The sequence below is a fragment of the Condylura cristata genome, unplaced genomic scaffold (genome assembly GCF_000260355.1).
Source record: "Condylura cristata isolate star-nosed mole 26May11 unplaced genomic scaffold, ConCri1.0 scaffold00008, whole genome shotgun sequence".
Lineage (NCBI taxonomy): Eukaryota > Metazoa > Chordata > Mammalia > Eulipotyphla > Talpidae > Condylura > Condylura cristata.
Window position 1 is genome coordinate 11,119,313 of NW_004567109.1, and position 23,161 is coordinate 11,142,473.

Here is a 23,161-nt window from a genome sequence, read left to right on the forward strand (position 1 = left end):
AAAGACAGCCCGTTGATTGTCTTCTAGGTCAGCTTTTGCACACTGTAAATATTTCTGATATCAACAGAGACCGACTTGACATAGAAGTACTCATTCTGGGTAACTTAATTTGAGAGATTATTCGGAAAGAACAAGATGCTTCAGGGAGGTAGAACCAGCTCGAGCAGACCATATTCAGGCTGCAGATGGCAAGTGCATCAGTGTGGGTTTTGTTCCGCTGTGCCAGTTTCAGTGTTTAGACCAAAAACCCAAAACAAATATGTGAAGGCAGTTCTGGTCCACATTCTCCCTCCCGCTGCTTGTAAACTAGTGCGCGTATTGATGTCATCTCGTTTTGTGTGGTCCCTCTGTTTCCCCAGCATCTCTAGACAACTTCTTGTCTTTTTTTGGCGCTCTGTCATCGCCAAGGAAATATGTAAAATACGCCAAGCAATTGAAGTTAGTAGAATCAGAATCTGTTTGTGAGGACTACGATAAATTGATTCGACTGTTGATTTACCTTTCCAGGAGAAAATTGCTTCATGTCTTGAGAATCAATTGGAGTATTATTTGGACTTCGTGGTTCTATCTCTGTGCTCTGTTTTTGTTCTTTTTAACAGTAAATGCCTGGGAGACGTCTTAGAACTTTAAAAGCGGAAAAGCCCCACTCTTAGGGGACAGTGCTGGGGGACACGATGAAATCCTGGAATGATAGCCAGTCGGATCTCTGCAGCAGTGACCAAGAAGAGGAAGAAGAGATGATTTTTGGTGAAAATGAAGATGACTTGGAAGAGATGATGGATTTAAGTGATCTGCCTACCTCACTTTTTGCTTGCAGTGTCCATGAAGCAGTGTTCGAGGTACAAGAGCAAAAGGTAGGCACCCCTCGAGCCCCCCGCGTCCGGAGGCTAGTGACGGTATGTGGGTTCAGGCAGACAGCCTGTTCACAAAGGTTGTTGCTGATGGGTGAGCAGCACAGAAGCCATATGTCAACCTGTAGACATTGCGACGGCAAATTTGTTGCATTTTATGAGTGTCAGTTTAGCACAGGTATGGAGTTTGAAAACCAGTTTTTCCCCACGGATAGTCTGAGAAGAGCTGGTTTATGGCAAACTCTGAATAGTCTTATAAAGTCCATTCATTCACTTGTTCAGTCTTTCATTTTTAGAACCTGTAGTTAAGTAGAAACTAATGAACTTGGCTTCCTGTTCAGAGTAAATTCACAAAAGAAGGAATTATTTTACATCTTCTTTCTGGGGCCAGTCACATAATTTGGGCTGTTGATGGTTTCCTTGTAATAGAATGATTAACTTCTCTTGGATTACTTTTTTACATCGTCCCTTGGAGGGGTGTTACTGAGTTATTTGTTGTAGTTCACTGTCCTTTAGTTCATTTATTATTTACCTGGAAAGAGAGAGGTTTAGCGTGTGGTTTTTTTCCATGATGACTTCACACACACAAAAAAAAACCCTGTAGGTCTTAGTCCTACAAAAGTAAAATTCTCCTGCCATCGCTGTTGATTTTGCATATTCTGAGAGTGTTTCTCAAGACGCTGTCGCCAGCCCTGCAGTGTTCTGTCTGTGCATGCCAGTCCTCCCAGTGACTGCTGGACCCTGCTCAGGGCCGTGTCTCAGCCTTGCTTGTGCGCCCGGCGGAGAGCTGGAAGGAGGGCAGCCTCTGCCCAGGCTGTTTCCCTCCTGCAGCAGAGAAGCTAGAAAGGAGCTTGAAGGAAGATGGAGCACTGGTGCCTTTAGAGATGCTTGAAGGTGCCTGAGGTGGCAGGGGAAAGAGGGTCCTGCAGGGAGGTGGCTGCAGAGAGGAGCTGAGGGGAGTGAGCAGTTAGGGGAGAGAGGGGCCCCAAGGTGGCACTGATTCAGGAGAGTGTGGGGTGCAGCAGAGGGTGGCAGTTCTGTCTGCTGGCTGATGTGCAGGGGCCGAGGAGCCAAAGGCAGGCAGTTGGGCTGGGAAGGTGAGCGTGGGCAGCCTGCAGAGTTCAGAGCTGGCCTGCCAGGGGGGAGCACCCTTGGACCTGAGCAGAGATGCCCAGGACTCCACTTCAGGGAGATCCAGCCTCAGCCTGTGGGAGCAGAGGTGGGAGGCACCGTGGGCCAGGTAGGCGCTCCTGCTGTTAACCTGTGAGATGCAGCAGGCCCTGGCGGGACCCTGAGCGCATCGGTGAGCTCAGTCATAAGGTCAGAATTGGAACCATCTTTCTTTTTAAGAGTCTGAATTTTCACATAATAACTAATTAACCTTGTTTACTTATTATCATGAGAAATCACATGTAGTATTGCTTTATCTTAAATTTTATAAGAATTCTCCCAAGAAAGCTCATAGTCTGTTCCAACTTTTAGTTTTTTCACTTTCCAAAGCAGTTGAATTTTTGTTGGTTTTCATTTAAAAATGCATTTGGGATATAGCTAATCTTCTGCAGAAATTGTGGTATGTAGTTCAACAGACTTTATATTATATACAATTCTTAGTCATAGTAAATTTTATATAAAAATCTTAGTGGCAAAATATAACAACATTTATATGTGGAACATCAATTGGAAAATGTTGGGGAAATCAAATGTTCCCTTTCACATTTGTCTTTTTTCATTATCTTATTTTGCTTTAATTTCTCTGGGAATAGCCTGTTGGTGGAGATCATCCACATGTGTGCAAAATCAAAACAAACAAAGAACCCACTTCTGATGGATTATAGGCATAACAATTCTGCTTGCAATGAAATCTTTCATTTTCAAATGAATTTTAAGTTTTTGTCTTGTTTCCTGGTTTGAAGAGAGTTTTGTCTTTTTAATTTAAAAGTTGTTGGGTGGGCATTTATCCTCTCCTGCTAAGGGGACTCAGTATACAGGTACCAGTTTATATGCAGGTGAATCTTCATTTCAGATTGTGGAGTTTGGGCTGTACGTTTTCATCAGTGTAAATGCAGTGTGCAGATATAAGCCGTAGGAAAAGTAAACCATGGCCCTGCCTGGTGGTACAAGGGTTAAGTCTCACACTGTGAAACTGTGCCAGCCTCTGCAACACCAGTTCCATCCCCAGCCAGGGAGCTGACCCACATGGCGAGGCAGACTTCTCCTGTCTCCCCGCTGCTCCCCTCAGCAGGGTATGTCATTACATCTGTCTATTCTGCTCCCCACTCTGTCTCTGGTGAATCCTCTCACCACCACCCTCCCTCCCCCCACACCTCTGGCCTACACCCAGCTCTTGTATGCATAAATAAATAAAATAAAGCTTTAACTAAAAAAAAAGAAAGGAAAACCGAGAAAAGGCTTGTTTCCACCTGCATTTCTGAAGCTCCTCTGAGCTTCAGCACCCCTTGCCAGGTCTCCCTCCCAGGTGACCCCCCTTACTCCCCACTTTGACACCAAAGCCTGCTCTAGGCCCCTGAAGCCCCCCATTGCCCATCAGCGTGGACACATCTCACTTGTCCTCGCCTAAAGGCTTTTTGAACTAAATGTACAGGAAGAGGAAGACCCCTTCTTCTATTTAAAGGGACAAATAGTACACGCAGGTTCCTTCCTGGGGTTATTTCTGACAGTCTTCGAGTTGATGTGTCTCTGGAAAGATGGGCCCTTAAGTACTCTTTATCCTCTAACGTCCAGAAGGAAAACAAACTGTAACTTGGAATAAACCAGACGAACCATCATGTTCTTGTTATAGCCGCAGCACCCAGGCCTGGCCTTCCTGCCTGAGGCCGTGAGCAGGTGAACGGTGAGAAAGAGCTGAAGACGACATGCCGGTGCACACAGAGCCCCAGGCGGAGACCAGAGGGCTGGGTAGACTCCCCAGGTTACTGTTGAGCACTGGGCAAGCCCAGGGATCCAGCCTTTCGATTCTGTGCATGACTGACCCCAGTGAGGAAGAATCTTGTCTTGCTGCGCCACATTTTCCATACGTACTTTGATAGCTCCGCGTCAGCCGTTTCCAGTTTTTTTATGTGACTTCTCATGCGCCTGTGCTGGTTAGCACCATGAATACATGCACAGTAAAGCATTTTCAAGACCTTCAGTTGCTTTTAAGAAATAACACACAGGCCCTCCATGGTGGCACAATGGGTTAGAATGCAGCCCTGGAGCTGACCCACATGGCACAGCAGACCTGTCCTGTCTCCCCACTGCTCCTCTCAGCAGTGTGCTTCGTTGATCTGCCAGTTCTGCTCCCCACTCTCAATGGTGAATCCTCTCACTCCGTGCACCTCTGGCCTGTACCCCAGTTCTATATGCATAAATAAATGAATCTTTAAAAAAAAAAAAAGAACTGATACACAAAACAAAAATAAAAGCACAATTAAAAAACCTCTTACATGAAAAAAAAATTCTTTTTTCATTTAACATAAAATCCCAGCTGCCCTCTTCGCTCATAGCAGAGCGACCGTGTTCTCAGCTTCAAAAGATGGGAGTCACAGAGGAGCTTCTGGACACTCGGGGTGCCGGACACTGATCTCTCTCCCAGCGGTGCTCCGTGGTGTCCAGGGCACTGGGAAGGGCCTGCGCCCAGGTGACTGCCTCTGCGAAGCCTCTGGACTACGAGAGGGCGGTCGGGGAGGGCAGCGCCTCATTTTCCATCGGTGACCTCTCTGCGTTTGCTCACCTGTTCATGTGGTGTCACCACTGTGCATTCACCCCCTTTCTGGGGTCCACGTCATTCCGAAGAGCAGCCGTTCTGGGGGCACAGGCGGGCTGTGGTAGAAGCCCCGCCCTGTGCCTTACTAGCAGGCGCTGTGCCCTGTGGCCTGGCTCAGGGTGCTGTCCCTGTGCACATGCTGGCCTGGGGCCCGGAGCCCTCCTATCCTAAGGCAGCGGTTGAGGAACTAAGGACTGACAGCGAGGTGGCTACCTGGCCTCCCGTCCCACGGCTGGACGACAGACCCAGGAGCCAAAAACCAGTCTAGCTCCGGGCTTCTGTTACTTGAGCGGACAATGGCCAGCAGAGACCACCAGACCTCCTGAGGCTGCCTGTGCAGATGGTAGAGCCCAGAGGTTTCCCTCTTGTGCTCTCACATTTGAAGACACGAACCCTCTGTTACTAGGTACAAAAATGAGCATTTGGGCCACGTGAAGACCAACAACTGGAAAGCTTCTAGTCTTCAGGAATCACACCCCGCTCTTCGATGCAGACGTGGGTTTGCTCCTCAAGGTCCCGTCACCAGAGTCACAGGAAAGACACCGCCATGTTGGCGACCTTGTCTCTTGCTATGAGGACATTGGAGCATCCTCAGATGGACTCATTGTGCCCCTGAGTGTGTGAAGCCCATGGCCGGATGTGAAGGTCAGGCTGAACCTGGGCCTCCCTAGCCCTTCCTGCTTCACGGCACAGAGGCCAGGAAGGAAGGGGAGGGTCGAGGGAGCCTGCCGGAGGGCGCCCTGCGTCTTCTCCGGCAGCCAGCGCAGACATGTCTCGCTGGCCCTGAAAACGGAGGCCTGAGCACACAGGACAGCAGCCTGGGGACTGAGAGGCTTCCCTGAGGAAACTGACATGGTTTTCAGGGGAGCCTGCCAGGTGGGGTCCCTCCCCTCTGCTGTCTTAGATCACGCCTGTGTCCAAGCCCAGTGTCTGGATGAGTTTGCAAACCTGATGTGTTTCATGGGCCGTTTTGAGTATCCGGATCAGATTATTTCCCACCTGTCATCTCTCTTCCCGCCTCATCATGGTGCCCGTCATCAGCACACCAGCTCAGCGGTGTCTAGAGGACACTGTTGAGCAGGTCAGAAAGCCCTGCCTGCTCTTCCTCCAGGGGACCTTGTCACCTGCACCTCTGCTCGTCTGTTCTCAGTAGACAACCAAACAACCTCCAGGCCGGAGAAAAGCGGTGCAGCTGCTGGTCCTGTCAAGAGCTAGGCTCTCCATAGAAGTGGTCACAGCTGTGTTTTTGGCGATTTTTCCTCTCCAATAAGTAGTTCCCAGAAAAGTTCCCCAGAAGTGTTTATTGTTGGACTGCAGGTTTGAGTGTCACTTCATAGAGCATGGAAGTGCAGGGCCTTTGTGACTTGAAGAGCCAGGGAGCGAGTGAGCGCCTGGAGAGGCTCTTCTGGCAGAAACCTGCTGCTCATGCTGTGAGAGGGAAGCCCAGGCTGCAGGTCTCCTCCCCTCCCTCAAGGGCACACTATTTTCTAGATGCTTTGAGGCTGGCCATTGGCCCCAACCCTTCGGAAATGACATCTATGCTGTCAGCACACGGCTTCTGGGGAAGCACAGTCACAGATATTTCCCAACATCTAGCTGCAGAAAGCAGGAGACTAACGATGTGCTCCTCTCCTCTGGAACTTATGCATGGATGTCCCAGAGCGTCTACAAATGCTCCAATGATCCCAGGAGCCTGGGAGTGTGTGTGCTTTTCTCTGGCCCTGCTTTAGTAGCAGGATGTTGAGGAGGTTCACTCGTGCTGCCTGAGCCCAGGCAGAATTGGAGGCCTGGCCTCCATCAGCAGTGCACCTTGCAGTCTCTGGACTCTAAAGAGAAGGGTTTTCTATTTCGCATTCACAGACAGAAATAGAATGTGAAAAATCCCTTAAGACTCTCAAGATAATTTCACTGTTAATGGACTGAAGCATTGCCTCTTCTCAACGATGAACTTGTCCCTCCTCTTCTGAAATGTGCAGAAAGAAGGGCGGCACCTTCTGAAGCAAAGGGGGCTGCCAGTCATCTTCAGTTTCTTCCTTGGTGCAGCTGGTAAACCTTAGCTCAGCTTGGAGGAGGAGGTGCTCCGAGGTCCTTCCAGCAAGGTGGAGAAAGCACCCGCTCACCTGCTGCTCCTCAGACCCGCCTTCCTGTCGGCCCTTCTCACGCCTCTGATGACTCTGTGCTTACTGCCTGGCTGCAGAGCATCTTCTCAGACTCCCAAGCAGACGTGTTACGTATCCTTACGTAGGTGCAGGGTCTTTGCAGTCCTGTTCACTGCTGACTTACTGCACCAGTGATTTCGGCATTTGAAGGCAGTTTCTGCTGTCAGTTGGTGGGCATTTTACATAACAAGCTAAGACTCCAGTAGAGCACTGGCCTGCGGAACAGAAGGAGTCTCAGACTGGTTTTTAGGCTGAGTGTGTATCCCATGGGTGTATGAGCAGGGGAGTTGTGAAGGGACCCCTGAAAAGGTGGTGGGGAGGGGTGATCATTTTGACTACAGCATCTCCATCAGCTGTGTGTGGGCTTCCAAATCCCTGTGTGCTAATGCAGCTCACCAGGGCCAAGCTCAGCAGCGGTCAGTCGCTGCAGGAGTGCAAAGCTCCCTGTCAAAGGCTCTTACCTCTGACCTCAAAGAGGAAGCGGCAGTAATTTTGCCTCCACATCAGTTCGCCATGTTTTCAGCAACAACCCACAGCGAGTATTCACACCTTTCATAAGCCACACTTACGCGACATCAGGGGAAAATGGGTGTGAGAGAGGAAAGAACTAGAACTTAGGAAAAAGCCCTACTGATGCACTCTTGCATGGCTTCATCTTGTGTGATTCTCTCTAGAATGTGGAAGAGAGATTGTGTAGCCTATTTCTATCATTAGTATGTCACTTTCTGGAGTGAGGGAAAATGTCTTGAAAGGAAGGAAGAAGGATGTGATTATCAAGTAGTTATTTAGTTTACAAGATAATTTATGTATTGTTACTGTTAAAAAAAAGTTTATTGTTGTAGGGAGTTAGCAATAAACACACAGTTCTGTTACCCTAGAAAAAGAACACTGTCTAATGTAGCCAGTTGCCGTAGAGGAGTAGTATTCATAAACCATTTCCATCCCGGCTGTGTCCAACGCTGATGTTTCATGACTCTCGGGAATTTTACTATGTACTTAGCATTCAAATCAGTTTAATGGAATATGATCTCATGAAATCTGAATTCTAATTCTTTTTAAAAGTGGAAAAACCGGCCCTCCCTGGTGGCGCAGCGGGTTAAAGCACAGCACTGAGAATCTAAAGACGCTTCCTCATGAGTTCAATTCCCGCCTGCCCCGGAGGTGACCACATGGCGTGGCAGACCTCTCCTGACCCGCCCGCTGCTCCCCTCAGCAGTGTATTTCGTTGATCTGCCTGTTCTGCACTCCACTCTGTCTCTGGTGAATTCTCTCACCCTCCACATCTCTGGCCTGTATCCCAGTTCTGTATGCACAAATAAAATAAAATCTTTAAAAAAAAAAAAAAAAAAAAAAGTGGAAAAACCAGCTCTCTTTGAAATGGATACTGAGGAAACTCTGAAGGGTGCCAGAATATTAATTATTAATAGCTTTTAGTATATTCACATGCTCATATTCCTTTTTAAGAGCTGATGCATTTAAAATCCTTGCTATATTCTGTAGAAACTTCTTTATCCATATTATTTTAGTCTGTAGAAATAATATAATGAACAAAAATAAGATAGATCTTAGAGCTCACCTCTCTTAAAGCAGCTTGTAGTAATTTGAAATCCAGCTCTTTGCATGGTTCTAGCCTGTAGTAGGTTGCATTTTGTATGTGTGTGTATACACATATGTATATGTGTATGTATGTATGTACAAAATGGTTGCTATATATATATAAAATCTATGTGTGTGTGTATATATATATTTTTTATATTTTTTAAAGATTTATTTATTTGTGCATACAGAACTGGGGTACAGGCCAGAGGTCTAGGGGTGGTGAGAGGCTTCACCAGAGACAGAGTGGGAAACAGAACAGGCAGATCGACGAAGTACACTGCTGAAGAGAGCAGCGGGCAGGTCAGGAGAGGTCTGCCAAACCATGTGGTCACCTCCAGGGCAAGCGGGAATCGAACTCATGCAGAAGCGGCTTTAGATTCTCAGTGCTGTGCTTTAACACACTGAGCCACCAAGGAGGGCCTATATATATTTTTTAAAGATGTAGTTTATTTGTGCATACAAGAACTGGGATGTAGGCCAGAGGTGCGGTGGCAGGCTAGAAGGGTTCACCAGAGACAGAATGTGGAGCAGAACAGGCAGATCTACTGAAATACACTGCTGAGGGGAACGAGAGAAAATAGGAGAGGTCTGCCTTGTCATGTGGATCACCTCCCTGGATGGGGGATCAAGTTCATGTTGCAGTGGCTGCAGATAACTTCACAGTACTAAGACTTAACTCCTTGTGCCACCAGGGAGGCCCACGGTTTCTTGTCATAAATCACAAGGTAAAATAAGTCCATCTGGGCCCTCCCTGGTGGTGCACTGGGTTAGGACACAGCACTGCAAACTAGCCACAGCCGCTGCAGTGCAAGTTCGATCCCCAGCCCCAGAGGTGATCCACATAGCGTGGCAGACCTCTCCTGACCTGCCTGCTGCTCACCTCAGCAGTGTCCTTCATCTGTCTACCCTTTCTGCTTCCCACTCTGACTCTGGTGAATCCTCTCACTGGCCCTGCACCTCTGGCCTGTACCCCAGTTCTATATACATAAATAAATAAACCTTTGTCCAGTTTAAAAAAAAATTAAGTCCATCTATTGGTGAGCAATTTTAATAGACCTCTCTTCATAATCAATAGTTTGAACAGACCAAAAATATATATGTATATATGAATATATAGATCACTTAAACACAAACTTTATATGCTAAGCATATTTACATACTCACAGCTGCCAAAACACTTTCTTTTTAAATGCTACATCGAAGATTTATGAAAATTGATGATATCCTGAACCAAAAGTATGCCCAAAAGTGCCAGATACAGTATTGCTGTGGACATAATGAAAGCTAATGAGACATTAAAAAGATCAAAACAAAATCCCATTTGACAAAGAAATCTAAGCAATTCATAAAACAAGGGAAGAAGTCATAATGGGAATTAGAAAGAATTTAGAATCAAATGATAAAGAAAAGAATGCGTACCAAATCATGTGGGTAGCCACAGTTAGAAGCACTTAAAAATGTATTTTATTGTTTTTTTTTCTATATTTTTTTGAAGTCAATAAGTTGGACTTCATCAAAATAAAAAATATCTTTTGCTTCTCAAAACGCACTCTCTTGAAACAAAGTAGGAAGCTAGATACAATATTTACAAAACACAGATTCAACACAGGACTTCCATCTAGAATACATAAAAAAATACTCTTACACTTAATGAGGAGACAACCCAAATTAAAAGTGGGAAAAATTTGAACAGTTGACCCAGAAGTCATAGATAGCCAAAAAAGCCTGTGAAAAGGTGTTCAGTCTCACGAATTATTAGGGAAACGTGAGCTGGAACAACAGTGGGGTAACCACAGGCACAACAGTGGGGTAACCACGGTGGAATGGCTGAAGTTAAAAGACCGGCTGCACTGGGGCGGAGAGAATGAGCTGCCGTGAAGCCTCACGCAGCACTGGGGAAAGTATAAAAGATGCAGCCACCTTGGAAAAGACAATTCAGCTATTCCACTCCTAAGTATTTACCCAAAAGAAATAAAGTCATGGGTCTACCTGATAAAGTCTCAGCACTATGAAGCTCCCGCAGCCCCTGCAGCACGAGTTCCACCCCGGCCAGGGAGCTGAACCCCTCCTGACCTGCCCACTGCTCCCTCAGCAGTGTGTTTTAGTAGATCCGCCTGTTGTGCTCCCACTCTGTTCTGATGAATCCTCTGAACCCGCCACCTCTGGCCAGCACCCCAAATGTGTATATAAGGAAATCTTAAAAAATAAAATAAAGTCATACCCATGAAAACCTATATGTGAATGATTTATTTGTAATAGTCCAACTAGAAATAACCCAGATGTCCAGCAGCAGGGATGGATACACCCGCAGTGGAGTGCAGTTGGCTGTGGCGTGGTGCACCTCAAGATAAGCATGCCTAGCAAGAGATGCCAGGCCTTCCCCCTCCAGAAAAGTACATTTATACAAAATTCTGAAAAATACAGAATCATCTATGGTAACCAGAAAAAGAATGGCTGCTGGTGAGGTGATGTGGGGATCCTTCAATATAACATTACCTTGTGTTGAGTGAAGACTTCATTGTGACAGGGAAACCTGTGCAACTTGGAACAGCAACCCATGATAGCATTGTGACCTTGGGGCTTCTGAAGGAAAACATTTGTGAGGTTTAGTAATATTCAAATGTAAAGCTTCCATTTCTACAAGCAAAACTACCACAGTGAGAAGAACTGGGGGAAAATACTTATGGCACAGATAATAGACAAGGGCTTTCTGTGTCTGTGGACTCCCATGACTCAGTGAAAGACCCACTAGCAAAATGAACATAAACAGGAAGAGGGACCCCAGGTGGCCAGTAAACATGGAAAGAAGCTCAAGCTTCTTACTGAGAGACACTGAATATGAGTCCACTCGTGCTGCTTACCGCCCAATGATAAAAATTGAAGATCTGCTTCAACAGCAGCCAGAATACATATTTGCTCTTCAAGAGTAAATTGCTATAGACACTCTGGTAATTACCTGGCATGGTAGACATGCCAAAAAGGCAACGTTAAAAACATGCTTCTTGTAGTGCATCCACCAGAGAAACCCCCAGGTTGTGGGAACCAGGAGACCACCCGGTAGTCTGCAGCGCTGAGGTGAAGTTTGCAGCCTTTCCCATTCCAGCAGCAGATCAAATTGCAGCACAACAGTAGAATACTCACTAGCAGTGAACAGACAGCAGCAAGGAGCTGGGGAACAAGACTTGTAAGGGAAAAACCAAGCTACAGAAGAATATGCTGTATGATTAGGAATACAGATAAATGCAGGACTCCTGAGAAAAAGATGGCAAGCACAGAGTCACAGGAATGGTTTCTTGGAAGGATGAAAAGGGTGGGTGGCGAGGGAGCGCACTGGAGACTTCCAAACAACCGTAATGTTTTTTCTATAATTGTCATGTTTGTAATTCGCTTTATTCCTCAAATTACTTTCAAACATTTTATAATTTGCATCTACATAGTATTTAATAGCATTGCTCATAAAATAAGCAAACATTGTGGAATTTCACATGTCAGCATGTTTTCCTGTACCTGTGAGAAAAGGCTGCTTTGGGGGAGCAAAGGTGCATCCTAAGGCTTCTACCCCATTACCGGTTTAATGATTTCAGGGTTTTTCTTTCTCTCTTTCTCTCCGCCCTGCTGCTCCTCAATCTGTAGGAGAGATTTGAAGCACTTTTCACCAACTATGATGACCAGGTTACGTTCCAGTTGTTTAAAAGCTTCAGGAGAGTCAGAATTAACTTCAGCAAGCCAGAAGCAGCGGCCAGAGCACGGCTAGAGCTCCACGAGACAGACTTCAGCGGGAGGAAGCTGAAGCTCTATTTTGCACAGGTATGTCAGTGCCGGGGAGCCGTGCTCAGAATTGTTCTTCTCTGTCCAAAAAATATTACCAGTTTCCATTTTCTGTATTATTACATCACTGGTCTTTGAGAGGAAGAAGCCTCGTAAGCACAATGTCAAGTGTGTTTCCTTTATGGTACAGATAATAATTTTGCACATTGAGCATATTTTCCCTCCTAACTTGGTTTTACTTTAGATTAATTGTTAAAGGAATTCATCTTTCTGGCACCTTTTCTCCACTGGGATTCCATGAGGGTTAAGCCCTCACACTTCAGATCAGTCATAACTGAACTTTGCTCCTTTTCATATATATAGGAGATCCTTATGATGTAACATCCTTGGGAGAATTGAAAAATAGTCTCTGAAATCATGTCTATGTTTTGTGGTTCGTATGAGAAACTCCAGTGAAAATAGCTGCCATTCAAAAGGGGGGCCAGGGAAGTGACATTCAACTGCAGAGAAAGGCTGTCTTAGGCTTTGAGATTACAGAGGATTCTGTGAATTATCAAGATTGAGTATACTTATTTTAGCCCTACATTGGTGTGACTCTGAAAAACCAATTTCTTATTGAAAGAATTGGCAAAAGGAAGCATCGGATCGGGCATTAATACTCCTGTGCATTTTTACTCCCCTTTAGGAGTGTTTTTGTTTGTTTGTTTGTTTGTTTGTTTTTTGGTCTTGGCCTTTAAACTAAAAGAGATATTTGGGGTTCTCCCTGCTGGGGAAGGGCTTAAGTCTTAGTGCTATCAAGCTGTCGCCAGCTACTGCAGCATGAGTTTGATCCCAGGCCAGGGAGCTGACCCACGTGGCACAGCAGACCTCTCCTGTCTCGCCCTCTGCTCCCCTCAGCGGTGTACTTTGGTAGATCCACCTGTTCTGCTCCCCACTCTGTCTCTGGGGAATCCTCTCACTCCCCACCTCACCTCTGGCCTAAGCCCAGTTCTTATATGCATAAATAAATAAAAATAAATCTTTTTTAAAAAGAAGTTTTTTGTGTCACACTTCCAGTGAAAACTATTGAAAGGAGTCTAGACATTTCTTGGTGGAGCTGTATGTGATAGAGATGATAGACTTTCTAAAGTGCTTATTACCATACATTGTTCATCTATTCATCAGTTAATTTTTCATTTATCTAATATTGAGCACCAAACGAGGGGCCGTGAGTTGTGTGTGGAATGTCAGAGGTGAAGCCGACCCAGACCAGCTGCTTGGAAACATCGATTAGAAGAGAAATTTTTATTTTCTCCTAAGAGATGTAACTGTTAACATAAAGATGAAAAGGAAGAGAAAATACCCTGCTCGCAGCCTGGTTTTAAGTGTCTTCTTCCCTGCAGGTCCAGACGTCCAGTGAGACACGAGACAAATCCTACTTGCAGCCACCCCAGCCAGCCAAGCAGTTCCTCATCTCCCCCCCAGCCTCTCCTCCAGTGGGGTGGAAGCAGGGTGAAGATGCAATGCCTGTCATAAACTACGACTTACTCTGTGCTGTTTCCAAATTGGGGCCAGGTAACACGCTTCTTCTGTCTTCCTGCATTTTTCCCCAAGAAACTTCTGCATGAAAGAGCATAGTCTCCAATTTGTTTTGCAGCCAACTAGCAGCTATGTGATACATGAAAGATAAAGTCCACACCCCAGAGTTCAGGTTCTTGCATTTGCGAACTTCATGATCTTGAGCAAGTTATATAGCTTTAATTTTGCAGCCTATTTTCTCATTTATTCAAGAGTGATCTTAACAGCTACTTTTCAGTGTGGTTATGACTTCAGTGAGGGAGCCTGGGGGTTAAGTCTTGGCACTGTCACCACAGCGGCCTGAGCTGACCCACATGGCGCGGCAGACCTCTCCTGTCTCACCCGCTGCTGCTCCTCCCCGCAGAGTGTATTCCAGTAGATCTGCCTATCCTGCTCCCCACTCTGTCTCTGGTAGATCCTCTCACCCCCACCCCTTACCTCTGGCCTATACCCCAGTTCTTCTACAAAATAAATATGTGTTAAGGGAAAAAAAGACTTCAGTGGTATATATATCATATCAGTAAGTATAACCATATTTTTACCGCTAGAAATTCTACTGGAATATAACAAGTCTTAGTTGACGTCTCACCCCCTAAAAATAGCAGAGAGACAACTTTATATATTGACTACCTACTCATCCCTTCTGATTTCTTCTCTTGCATTTCTTTTTTTTCCTTCTATTTAATTTCTCTCTCTCATAGTTTAAGAGACTATGAGAAATCAGTATCATTGCTGCTTCAGACTAGTAGTCCACCCCCAACACGTTCTCTCTCTTACAGGGGTACAGAGGGGCCCCGAAAGGGAGTGACTTGCTGGTGCTTTTAGACATAACAGTTATATCTTGGCCATCTGGGGCCCTGTAATAAAGGCATTGTCAGTACACCCAGAGGCTTGTAGTGTCTCCCGAGGAATATCACAGCCATTTTGAAGTTAAATAAATATGCTCAATAAATACATAAATAAATAAATGTGCTCAGATTTTTCATAGAATCATAATTAGCATTTGCAGTTTAACTCCCAAGACCACATCATACCTCCCTATCTCATTTCTTGAAATGGCAAAACTTTATAAGAACCTTATAACATCATATCTGAAATGCCAAAGCAAGAGAAAGTACTCTCGCCAAGAATTTAAAGTTTTAGAAACCATTTGATCAGCCATTCAGGTAAGAGTAGAAGCAAGAACCCCTTTTAGCAGAAGAGGCTCAGGCCTTGGTTCTGACTGTGTTTACCCCACAGGGGAGAAATACGAACTTCACGCAGGAACCGAGTCTACACCCAGTGTGGTGGTGCATGTCTGCGAAAGTGAAACTGAGGAGGAAGAGGAAACAAAAAACCCCAAGCAGAAGATCACCCAGACAAGGCGCCCGGAAGCTCCAGCTTCAGCCCTCAGCGAGCCCCAGACCTTCGACTGTGCTCTGTGAGAGCCCGGGTTTGCTGGGTGGCAGCTGCCTTGTGGGGCTTCAGGGATGGAGGGCGCCCTCGGAGCCACGCACAGAGGCTGGGCTGGGTGTGCCCGCCTGCGCTGTGGGCGGGCGGTACAGACCCGCAGCCGGCTGTACATGCTCAGATGTCTGCTGGTCATCGGGACAGCACTTTAAAGCATTGGCCCCCAACATGTGGCAAAGCTTGACCATTTTTAAACAGTAGCAAGTTAGCAACTGGTTCCCCTCTGCCATGTTCACTTTCCTGATTCCATAGAGCCTGGGGGCATCCCAACACTGGAATGATAGCCACCGAGTGCAGTACCATTTTTATGAATTTAAAAATAGTCTTACAATTTTAATAATCTAGTGTATTTTTGTACTGGTGTAATAGCTTCAAACTAACCTGTGGATCAAAAGTTAATTGCTATTGAGCACACCTGAATTTTTTTGCACAAAAAGAATCCTGAAATATAGACTAATTCGCAGAAAATAATTTTTCGAGAGTATTTTTTTTTTCTCTAGTTTTGGGGAAGAAATGCCAAATGCACTTTGAACGTCGGAATCAAATGGCACAGATGTGTGTGGGTGCTGCTCTGGTGCCTGTGACGCTTACTGAGCCCGCAGGGAGGTGGCCGCACCATGTTCCTCGCCTCCGCCCGCCCTGGAAGTGGGACCGGGAGCTCGGTGCCCTGGGATGCAGGTGGCGACTGTGACCTGTCCCTGTGACCGTGCTCTGGCTTGTGGCTATCCCAAGCTCCTTCAGCGCCGTGGAGTTCCTCTCTGCTCTCCGCTGGTGCGTGCTCACAGGCCTTAAATCAGAAACAGTAATGACAAGGTTGTCCGAAGACCGTATGAAACCCCCACCTAGTGTTTCCTCACTCGCTTTGAAAGAAAAGCCACACGCACACCTGTTTTGTGAATTAGGGGACGATGGGGGCGATCCCTCATTGGCCAGCCTTTCTTTTTGGTGACATTTCTTGCCCTGGCGTACAGCTGGTACCTTTCCCTAACGCGGGATTGTCTCTTGCTGGTACTTCAAAGTGTTTTGACCTGGCAGCAGGCGTCTTTCTGCTCTGAGATCTGGTCCTGAGGTGAGCCCATTGCTTGGCCAGGGCTCTGCCAAATGTACTCACCTGTTTCCTGCCTTGGGGCCTGCCTGGGCTGCGCAAGGAGTTGGCTCCGACAGATTCAGGCCATGATGGGTAACATGTCGTAGTTGAGATGTTCTCACTATGTTGGGGTTCATTCCTGAAGACAGTTTTCTATATTTTCCTGGCCCTCCAGTACCCCAGGGTGGTAAACTCTCCCGCTGATGTACACCCATCACTGCTAAGCTGCCGTGTCGAGTGAGATGGCATCTGTGATTCTATAAGCAGAGTATTGAATTCAGACTATTTGGCATTTTCACTGAACAGCCACTTCATACTTTGATGTTGCAAGTTTAAATCGGCATTGGCTGTTTGTTTAATCTCCAGTTTGCACTAACTTGTGGTAGAATTACTACTTTCCTTTTAGGTAACATTTATTCACCATAATTTTCTGACTAGTTAAAATCAAGATATTTTATTATTTGATTTGACTTTCAGTTTTTACCACCCAATTATAGAATATTCTATCCTTGACATATAAAACTTTTTTGAAAGTAAAGCAGTACAAGTTACCCAAACTTTGCTCTTGCTCTGATAGTTTTGCGAATAGTGAATAAATTGAAGAAAAACTCAAAGCAAAATTGAATAAATATATTAAATGTAGACATATTAGTATTTATTATATATAGGTATATATATTTGTCAGTGTATCATTATTTAATCTATTACATTTGTCTGAATGGAGGACATTAATACTTCCATTATTCTAGTATATTTACATAAAGTGAATCTAAAATGAAAACCACTAAATGCCCATTGTGAAATCAACCAGGATCTCAGGTGGCATTATGGTGTCTGTCCCTTCTTTGTCTTTTTAAATAAATGTATCTACATTTTTCCTTCTTTGAAATTATTAGATTTAACTTTGACAGTAGTCATGTTTTCTTTAAAAATCGTGACTGTGCTTGGGAATCACATTCCTCAGACAGTTGTGAGAAAGTGGCACTGACGTGATGCTCTGTGAAGCCAGGAAAACCACAACCTGGCTGGACCGAGGACGCACTGGCCCCTCTTACACCCCCTCCTGGCCAGAAGCTCGACCTTTCGGCACTAGCTTGACGTGCTGAGAGAACGAAATGTAAGAACAGTATCCTTACCTTGGGGCATCAAAGTCTCTCTCATCCTCCTCCAGAATTTTATACACTAAAATCTATCAGTGAAGAGCCAAATAAAAACTATTAGGAATTTTTCAGCTTTACAAAAAGATCTAAACAGGTAGCTGCACCTATGGGACATGTGAATAGGGCACCCCAGCAGATAGAGGTCGGCATCATACTTGGGTTCTTTCAAATATATGTTTTACGTGTATATGTATATACATCAATGCACATAGTCGTTTTTGTTTCCCATTCACATTAATTCCATTTTTTTAAAAAAATGCTGTGAAAAGACTTGATTTTAAAAAAGGTGAAAATATTTGATTTTCTCAGAATCCCAGTGACAGAGCTCACAGTGACTTTGGAGGTCACTGGCTCTCATCCTGGTCACACCGATGAGTAAACTGAGGCCGCAGAGCCACAGGGAGGCAGCCCCTGGCTGCAGCGGGCAACCCCACCCCCCAGGCTAGTGCTTTGCCTACTTTTTCTTGCATTGACCTCTGAAAAACACTCAGAGTCCCTGTCATAAGAAAACAAACAAAAAGAAACACCACCCCACCCCGCCAATAAGGTACAACAAATAAGGAAAGCCTTATTTGTTGAAGGCAGTGACTTGGTTATTTTCATGAGCGAATTTGCTGTTCCATGTTTTGTTTTCATTGGCATTGTACCATGGGGGCTGGAATCTGCTTCACAAAGGTTATCTTGGTTGCCAGCAATTGCTTTGACATTTTGTGTGGGCTTTCTAAGGTTTTAATAGTAACGAGATTAAAATATTTGAGATGAGACTCTAATAAGCAGCTGTGTGACATGACCAGGAAGCAGGTGCCATGTGGGGCGCTCGGTGCCGTGAGAGGGTCTCGGGCCTGCGCTTCAGGGGGGGCTCACTTCAGAAGGGCACAGCTCAAGGTAGTTGAGCCAGAGGAAATGTCCGAAAGTATTTGGTGCCCAGGCTCCCTCTGGAGGTGTGAGATGCAGGTGTGCTCTCTCCTCCTGGCCCCCCATTCTTTAGCTCCCCCTTCCTTGGCCAACTCACTGTGCTAACTTCTGCACACTAACAGCCCCCTAAGGAATCAGATCCCTGACGTTGACTGTGACAATGTAAAGGGACAAAAGTCTGGCTCCCAGGTGGGGATTCTGAGTTACGGAGGCTCATCTTTCAGAAAGTTAAGTCAGTTGAAGGAATCAGTTGTATGAACCTGTCCAACAGGTGCCACGCATTCACCTGTGTTTTTAAACTCCCCCCAGGATGTGGGTCGCCTGAACGTCTTCATTCAATGGCCATTGTCTGCTTTAAGCACGTATGGGAAAATGTTAATAATTTGGAGAGTGTTGTTAACATGACCAGGTATATAAGTAACACAGAAACTGAAATTTCCAACCACAGCTAGATTCACTGGTGTAAAATTAGGCCAAGTTCAAAACAGAGGTTTTCAGCCAAGGCACTTACCTGGGGCCGAGTCAGTCTCTGCCCATTTATACAAAAATTTACAGCCCTCCGATGAGCGAGATCTGCGTTCCGTCTTGTGTATCTGCACTTTTTTTTTTTTTTGAAGCAAAACGTTGTCCTGAAAACTTCTGGAACTGCCGAGTAGCTTTGATTATATGTTCGTCTCATTATAATGGAAGATTTCTATCTATGCAGCTAATATGTGTTTTCTGTGTCGCCCCCAATCTCTCTCCCTCGGGGTGGGGGCTGACCCTGTTACTGTGCCATACTCTTCCCGGCGCCGTGGGGCCAAGTCAAAGAAGACTTTCTTGATCACTTTCCACCTGTCTGACTTGAACCCAGGGGTTGAGTTTATTGCTTTATCGGAACATGTTTGTGGTTTTGTGTCATATTGGGGGGCACATTTCCTTTCTGGTACTATAAACTGTAGTGAATACTGGTCAGTAATTTCTATGTGTATTCCATATGTTCGTGTGCTTGAAGTGACAATCCATAGTTTGTAACAGTTTGTTATTTGTCCACTTTGAACTATCCTGTATTTTGAGGACATTTAAACATTCCTTGTCCTATCAAGGCAACACAAGCAGAATGTAAACTTGGGGATTCTTCGTGATTAAGTATAACAACTTTGTTTTTAAATCTAATAAAAATAAAGTCGTGACCTTTTTTTTTTTTAAAATCAACCCATTGAGTTGAGTTCTGTGTGTATTATGTTCAATGAATACCACTTCCATAAGGTCAGAACACAGAGAGGGCAGGCGAGTGAAATATGTTTGTTCCTTTGCTAGATTCCGGTTGAACCATGATGCGGTGCTGAGCCAGAGTTAAAGGTAGTGACTCACTGCCACTGGAAACCACCAAGAAGTTTTACCCTGGGTTACTTTTCAGTTTAAAAAATTATCTCCAAAATAGTGAAGCTAGAAGTGACTGTACCTACTACAGCGAATTTTTTAATGCTTCTTTTTAAGACATAGAACTCTGTTCAAATGAACTTTTACATGAAGTCCAATGTAAACCTAATTACCAAGGGGGAAAATGGTCAACAGAGCTGCCTTTGAAGGGGACAGAGGAGTGGGCACCCAACTCCCTCCAGCTGCAGAGTTCAGCAGAGCAGTTCCAACCACACCATCTGATGTTGCACCCTCCACTGCCCGCCCACCTGGCTGACACACCTTTAAAGCCAGTGGCTCGAGAGGGAGGTATTGGCACATTCCCACTTCTGGATAGGAGCCAACCTGGGCTGGGAAATAAATTTCTTCCCTCTCTCCGGGCTCTTTGTGCCATACCCCACTGCTCTGTTGAAGTGAAATCTTTAAATTTTTCAGGAGAAAATGTATTAGGATACAGAGGTGCTTAAAACTCTTCATGTACTTCTTTTAAAAAACCGAGCTGAGTGAGTCGTAAACATTCCCACTCTTTAACGCTTTTCCAGTCTGTGTTTGTGGGGCTGCCTGCAGATGGAGCTGAGCTGCCAGATAACAGGCCTGGCACTCTTGCTTTGACTAATTTGTACGTCATGATCACAGCAAGGATTCCTGGGCTAAACAGCAAGTTGGAAAACGTCTGCAAATAACCCAAGAATGAAACAAGTTTTTAATGCAGAATAGAAATCACAAAAATACTGAAATAACTTACCTCATAAAAAGAGACTGACTTAGAAGTTAGATTTGACAAGGTATGTGTCAGATGGCTGTTGTCAACAAGAAACATGCTAAAGCGGTAGCAGGAGAGGTCAGTAAGTCACTCTGCCATCACTGACACATCAAAATATAGTTCTCACAGGGAGAAAAGATTAACATTCATACATGTAGGAAAGATCCCAAATCTTGCCAAACTTCCCCCTACCCTTCCTCCATGGTGCAGGTAGAAAAATAAGTGAGTTGTAGGTTAAGTATTTGAATAGGTTGTTTCAAAGTATGTAACTTGGGAAAAGCTTGTCTGAAGTGTTTGGAAAAGTTTAAAAGTTTTTGTACTGCAATACTTCTAGGATCTTTTACATTTGGACATTCTGGGTCTCGAGAAGATAGATGTATTTATCAGATCTAAACACGTGGAGCCTTTTTGCCCTAAAGTGACAATGTACTGCTACTAGAGGGTAGTTAGAGAAAACACTAGATAAGGTATGGCTAACAGATAGGGTTGTGGATTAAGAGTTCTTTGTGGATTAAGAGTATCAGAAGAAGCCTTGCTGCTTTAATGAATGGAAAACCAAGTTGATTAAGCTAGAAAAAAGTTCAGTAAAGTTGCCAGATATACAGCTAACTTAGAAAGGTTGGTAGCATTTCTTTGTACTAGCAAAGACCTAAGGTAGGACTCATAATAGTTACAAAATATTAATGGAAACAAATCTTCAAACTTTAGTAAGAAGGTGGTAATTAATTATACCCTCTTGAATAATAGTTTAGGAATGTTGAGTTTTTCCCAAAGTATAAATTCAGTGAAATCTCTGTCAAATCCCAGCTCTGTATTTTAAAATAAACTCATTAACCTGGGGGGAGGGGGGTAGACTAGTTATTCTGAAGAGCAATCTGGCAATACCTAGTCATCTCTGTAGGTACAAAATCTCAGTCTCAGCAGTTCTGCTATATTCCAAAGATAGTTTCATGCAGGCCTACAAGGATACATGCTGGGTGTTCATTAAACCACTATTTTGGAAGCAAGCTATTGTCCCCAGCTGGGAAAGGAGCATTATGGGAGTGGCATGGGAACAGCACCACAGTCACAGGTGGCTGTTACAGAGTTGGGTGGTGACAATGAGAAGGAAAATGCATCTGACACTTTCATATCTTAAAATATAAAACAACCTGCAATGTGCAGGAATATAGGCACAGCCTAAATATTGCTTTTATATGCAACCGCAAAAGGAATATATGCAAATGAAGCAGACATTAAGCATAGTTACACATTCATTAGAGACATCTTACATGAGTCAGTAATGAAGATGTGCTCCGACTGAATATTGGACTTTATATTTACATAGACTTTGAGAAAAATCATTAACACTGCTTTCTTTTCCATGTTATTTTTCTCTATTACTGCTCTAGACAAAAATATCCTGCTGTGATTTGTTCAGGTGAATTCTAGATGTATTAAAGATGTTTGTGCCTTTTAGTTTTGGGTAAATAAGAAAAATATCAGGTACAGTTTATTCTGTTGCTAGATGTATGCATATTAATGCTTTTTCCATATAACTTACATAGACTATGAAATGTACATTCCTATGGATGAAGAAAGTAGAGGACCGTCTGTGGTCTCTGAGCTATGAATGAATAAGCATATGTCTTTTAATTCTAGACTTGCTATTTCCTTTAGTTTCACTCTGGGCACAGAAGTTTTCCCCTGATAATTACTTCCAAAGAGTTTGTGTTCATAAACCGAATGAGGGGGTTCCTAAAATGAGGAAACGACTGTATTACCTGGGCTGGTGGTTACAAGGACAGTCACAACGTCCTAACTCTCCACGGAGCTGGAAGTGGCAAAACAGGACAACACACCTGCCTCCACTGTATCTCACCCTGGGTACCATGGTCCACCTTTACCTGGGGTCAGTGACTGGAAAATTGCCCTGTGTGTCCTGTAGATAACTAAGACCTACGACTTCTGAGTCTTTCAGCCTGCAATGCTCCCTCCATCTCATTGATTAAGAAGGAAGAAATTGAATTCAAATCAATTGACCTAAGCGTCTCTCTCTTTTTTGGGTTTAATCAGAGTGGACTTGACCTTCCCTGAATTCCTGATTCTCTTTGCCTGTCTCCCTTCTAAAACTGCATACTAATCTTCCATGACATTTATCTGGTTTCCCTAGCAACCATCTTGAAAGCCATAAACAGCAGATTAGGCTGTGAGGGAGAAGAGGAGCCTGAAGTCCTGGCTGGGAGATAAGAACCCAGGGGTTCAAGGGCTGGAGCACAGCAGCACCCTCTACACTCAAAGGAGCCAAGGCCGGCTCACAGCATTTGCGTCTTCCCCATGTGGAAAGAGCAGTTATTTTTACATTTCCCAGCATGTGAGAACCCATATGGTGCACAGGAAAGAGGGGTGGGGTGTGGGGTGATTTTAAAAGTGATTTCATTGACTTATAAAATACCTTTATTAAAAACACTATCTTTGCAGAAAAAAGAATATTGAAAAAGTACATTTTTCCCCACTTCCTACCAAATTCCCTTCAAATCTTAATCACTACGTGGACATCTGCTGTATATAGTTGTCAGAGATTGCACCGCTGTCCTCATGGAAACACTCCTGCGTCTCCTCCCCATCCGCGGCATTATCCCTCACACTTCTGCTCACCAAATGCATGGGTGTGGGTGTGAACATGTGTGAGGACCCACCTTGAGCATTC

At 44.7% G+C, this 23,161-nt stretch overlaps 1 protein-coding gene across 1 annotated transcript; it reads left to right on the forward strand.

Moving 5' to 3' along the window:
* Positions 1 to 602: 602 nt before the first annotated feature.
* Positions 603 to 19,488, forward strand: RCAN3 (RCAN family member 3). The gene is made up of 4 exons (XM_012722571.1): positions 603 to 854; positions 12,006 to 12,179; positions 13,523 to 13,694; positions 14,937 to 19,488. Exons 1-4 carry the CDS (start codon positions 675 to 677, stop codon positions 15,119 to 15,121), a joined length of 711 nt encoding a protein of 236 aa, XP_012578025.1. The 5' UTR covers positions 603 to 674; the 3' UTR covers positions 15,122 to 19,488.
* Positions 19,489 to 23,161: the final 3,673 nt, after the last annotated feature.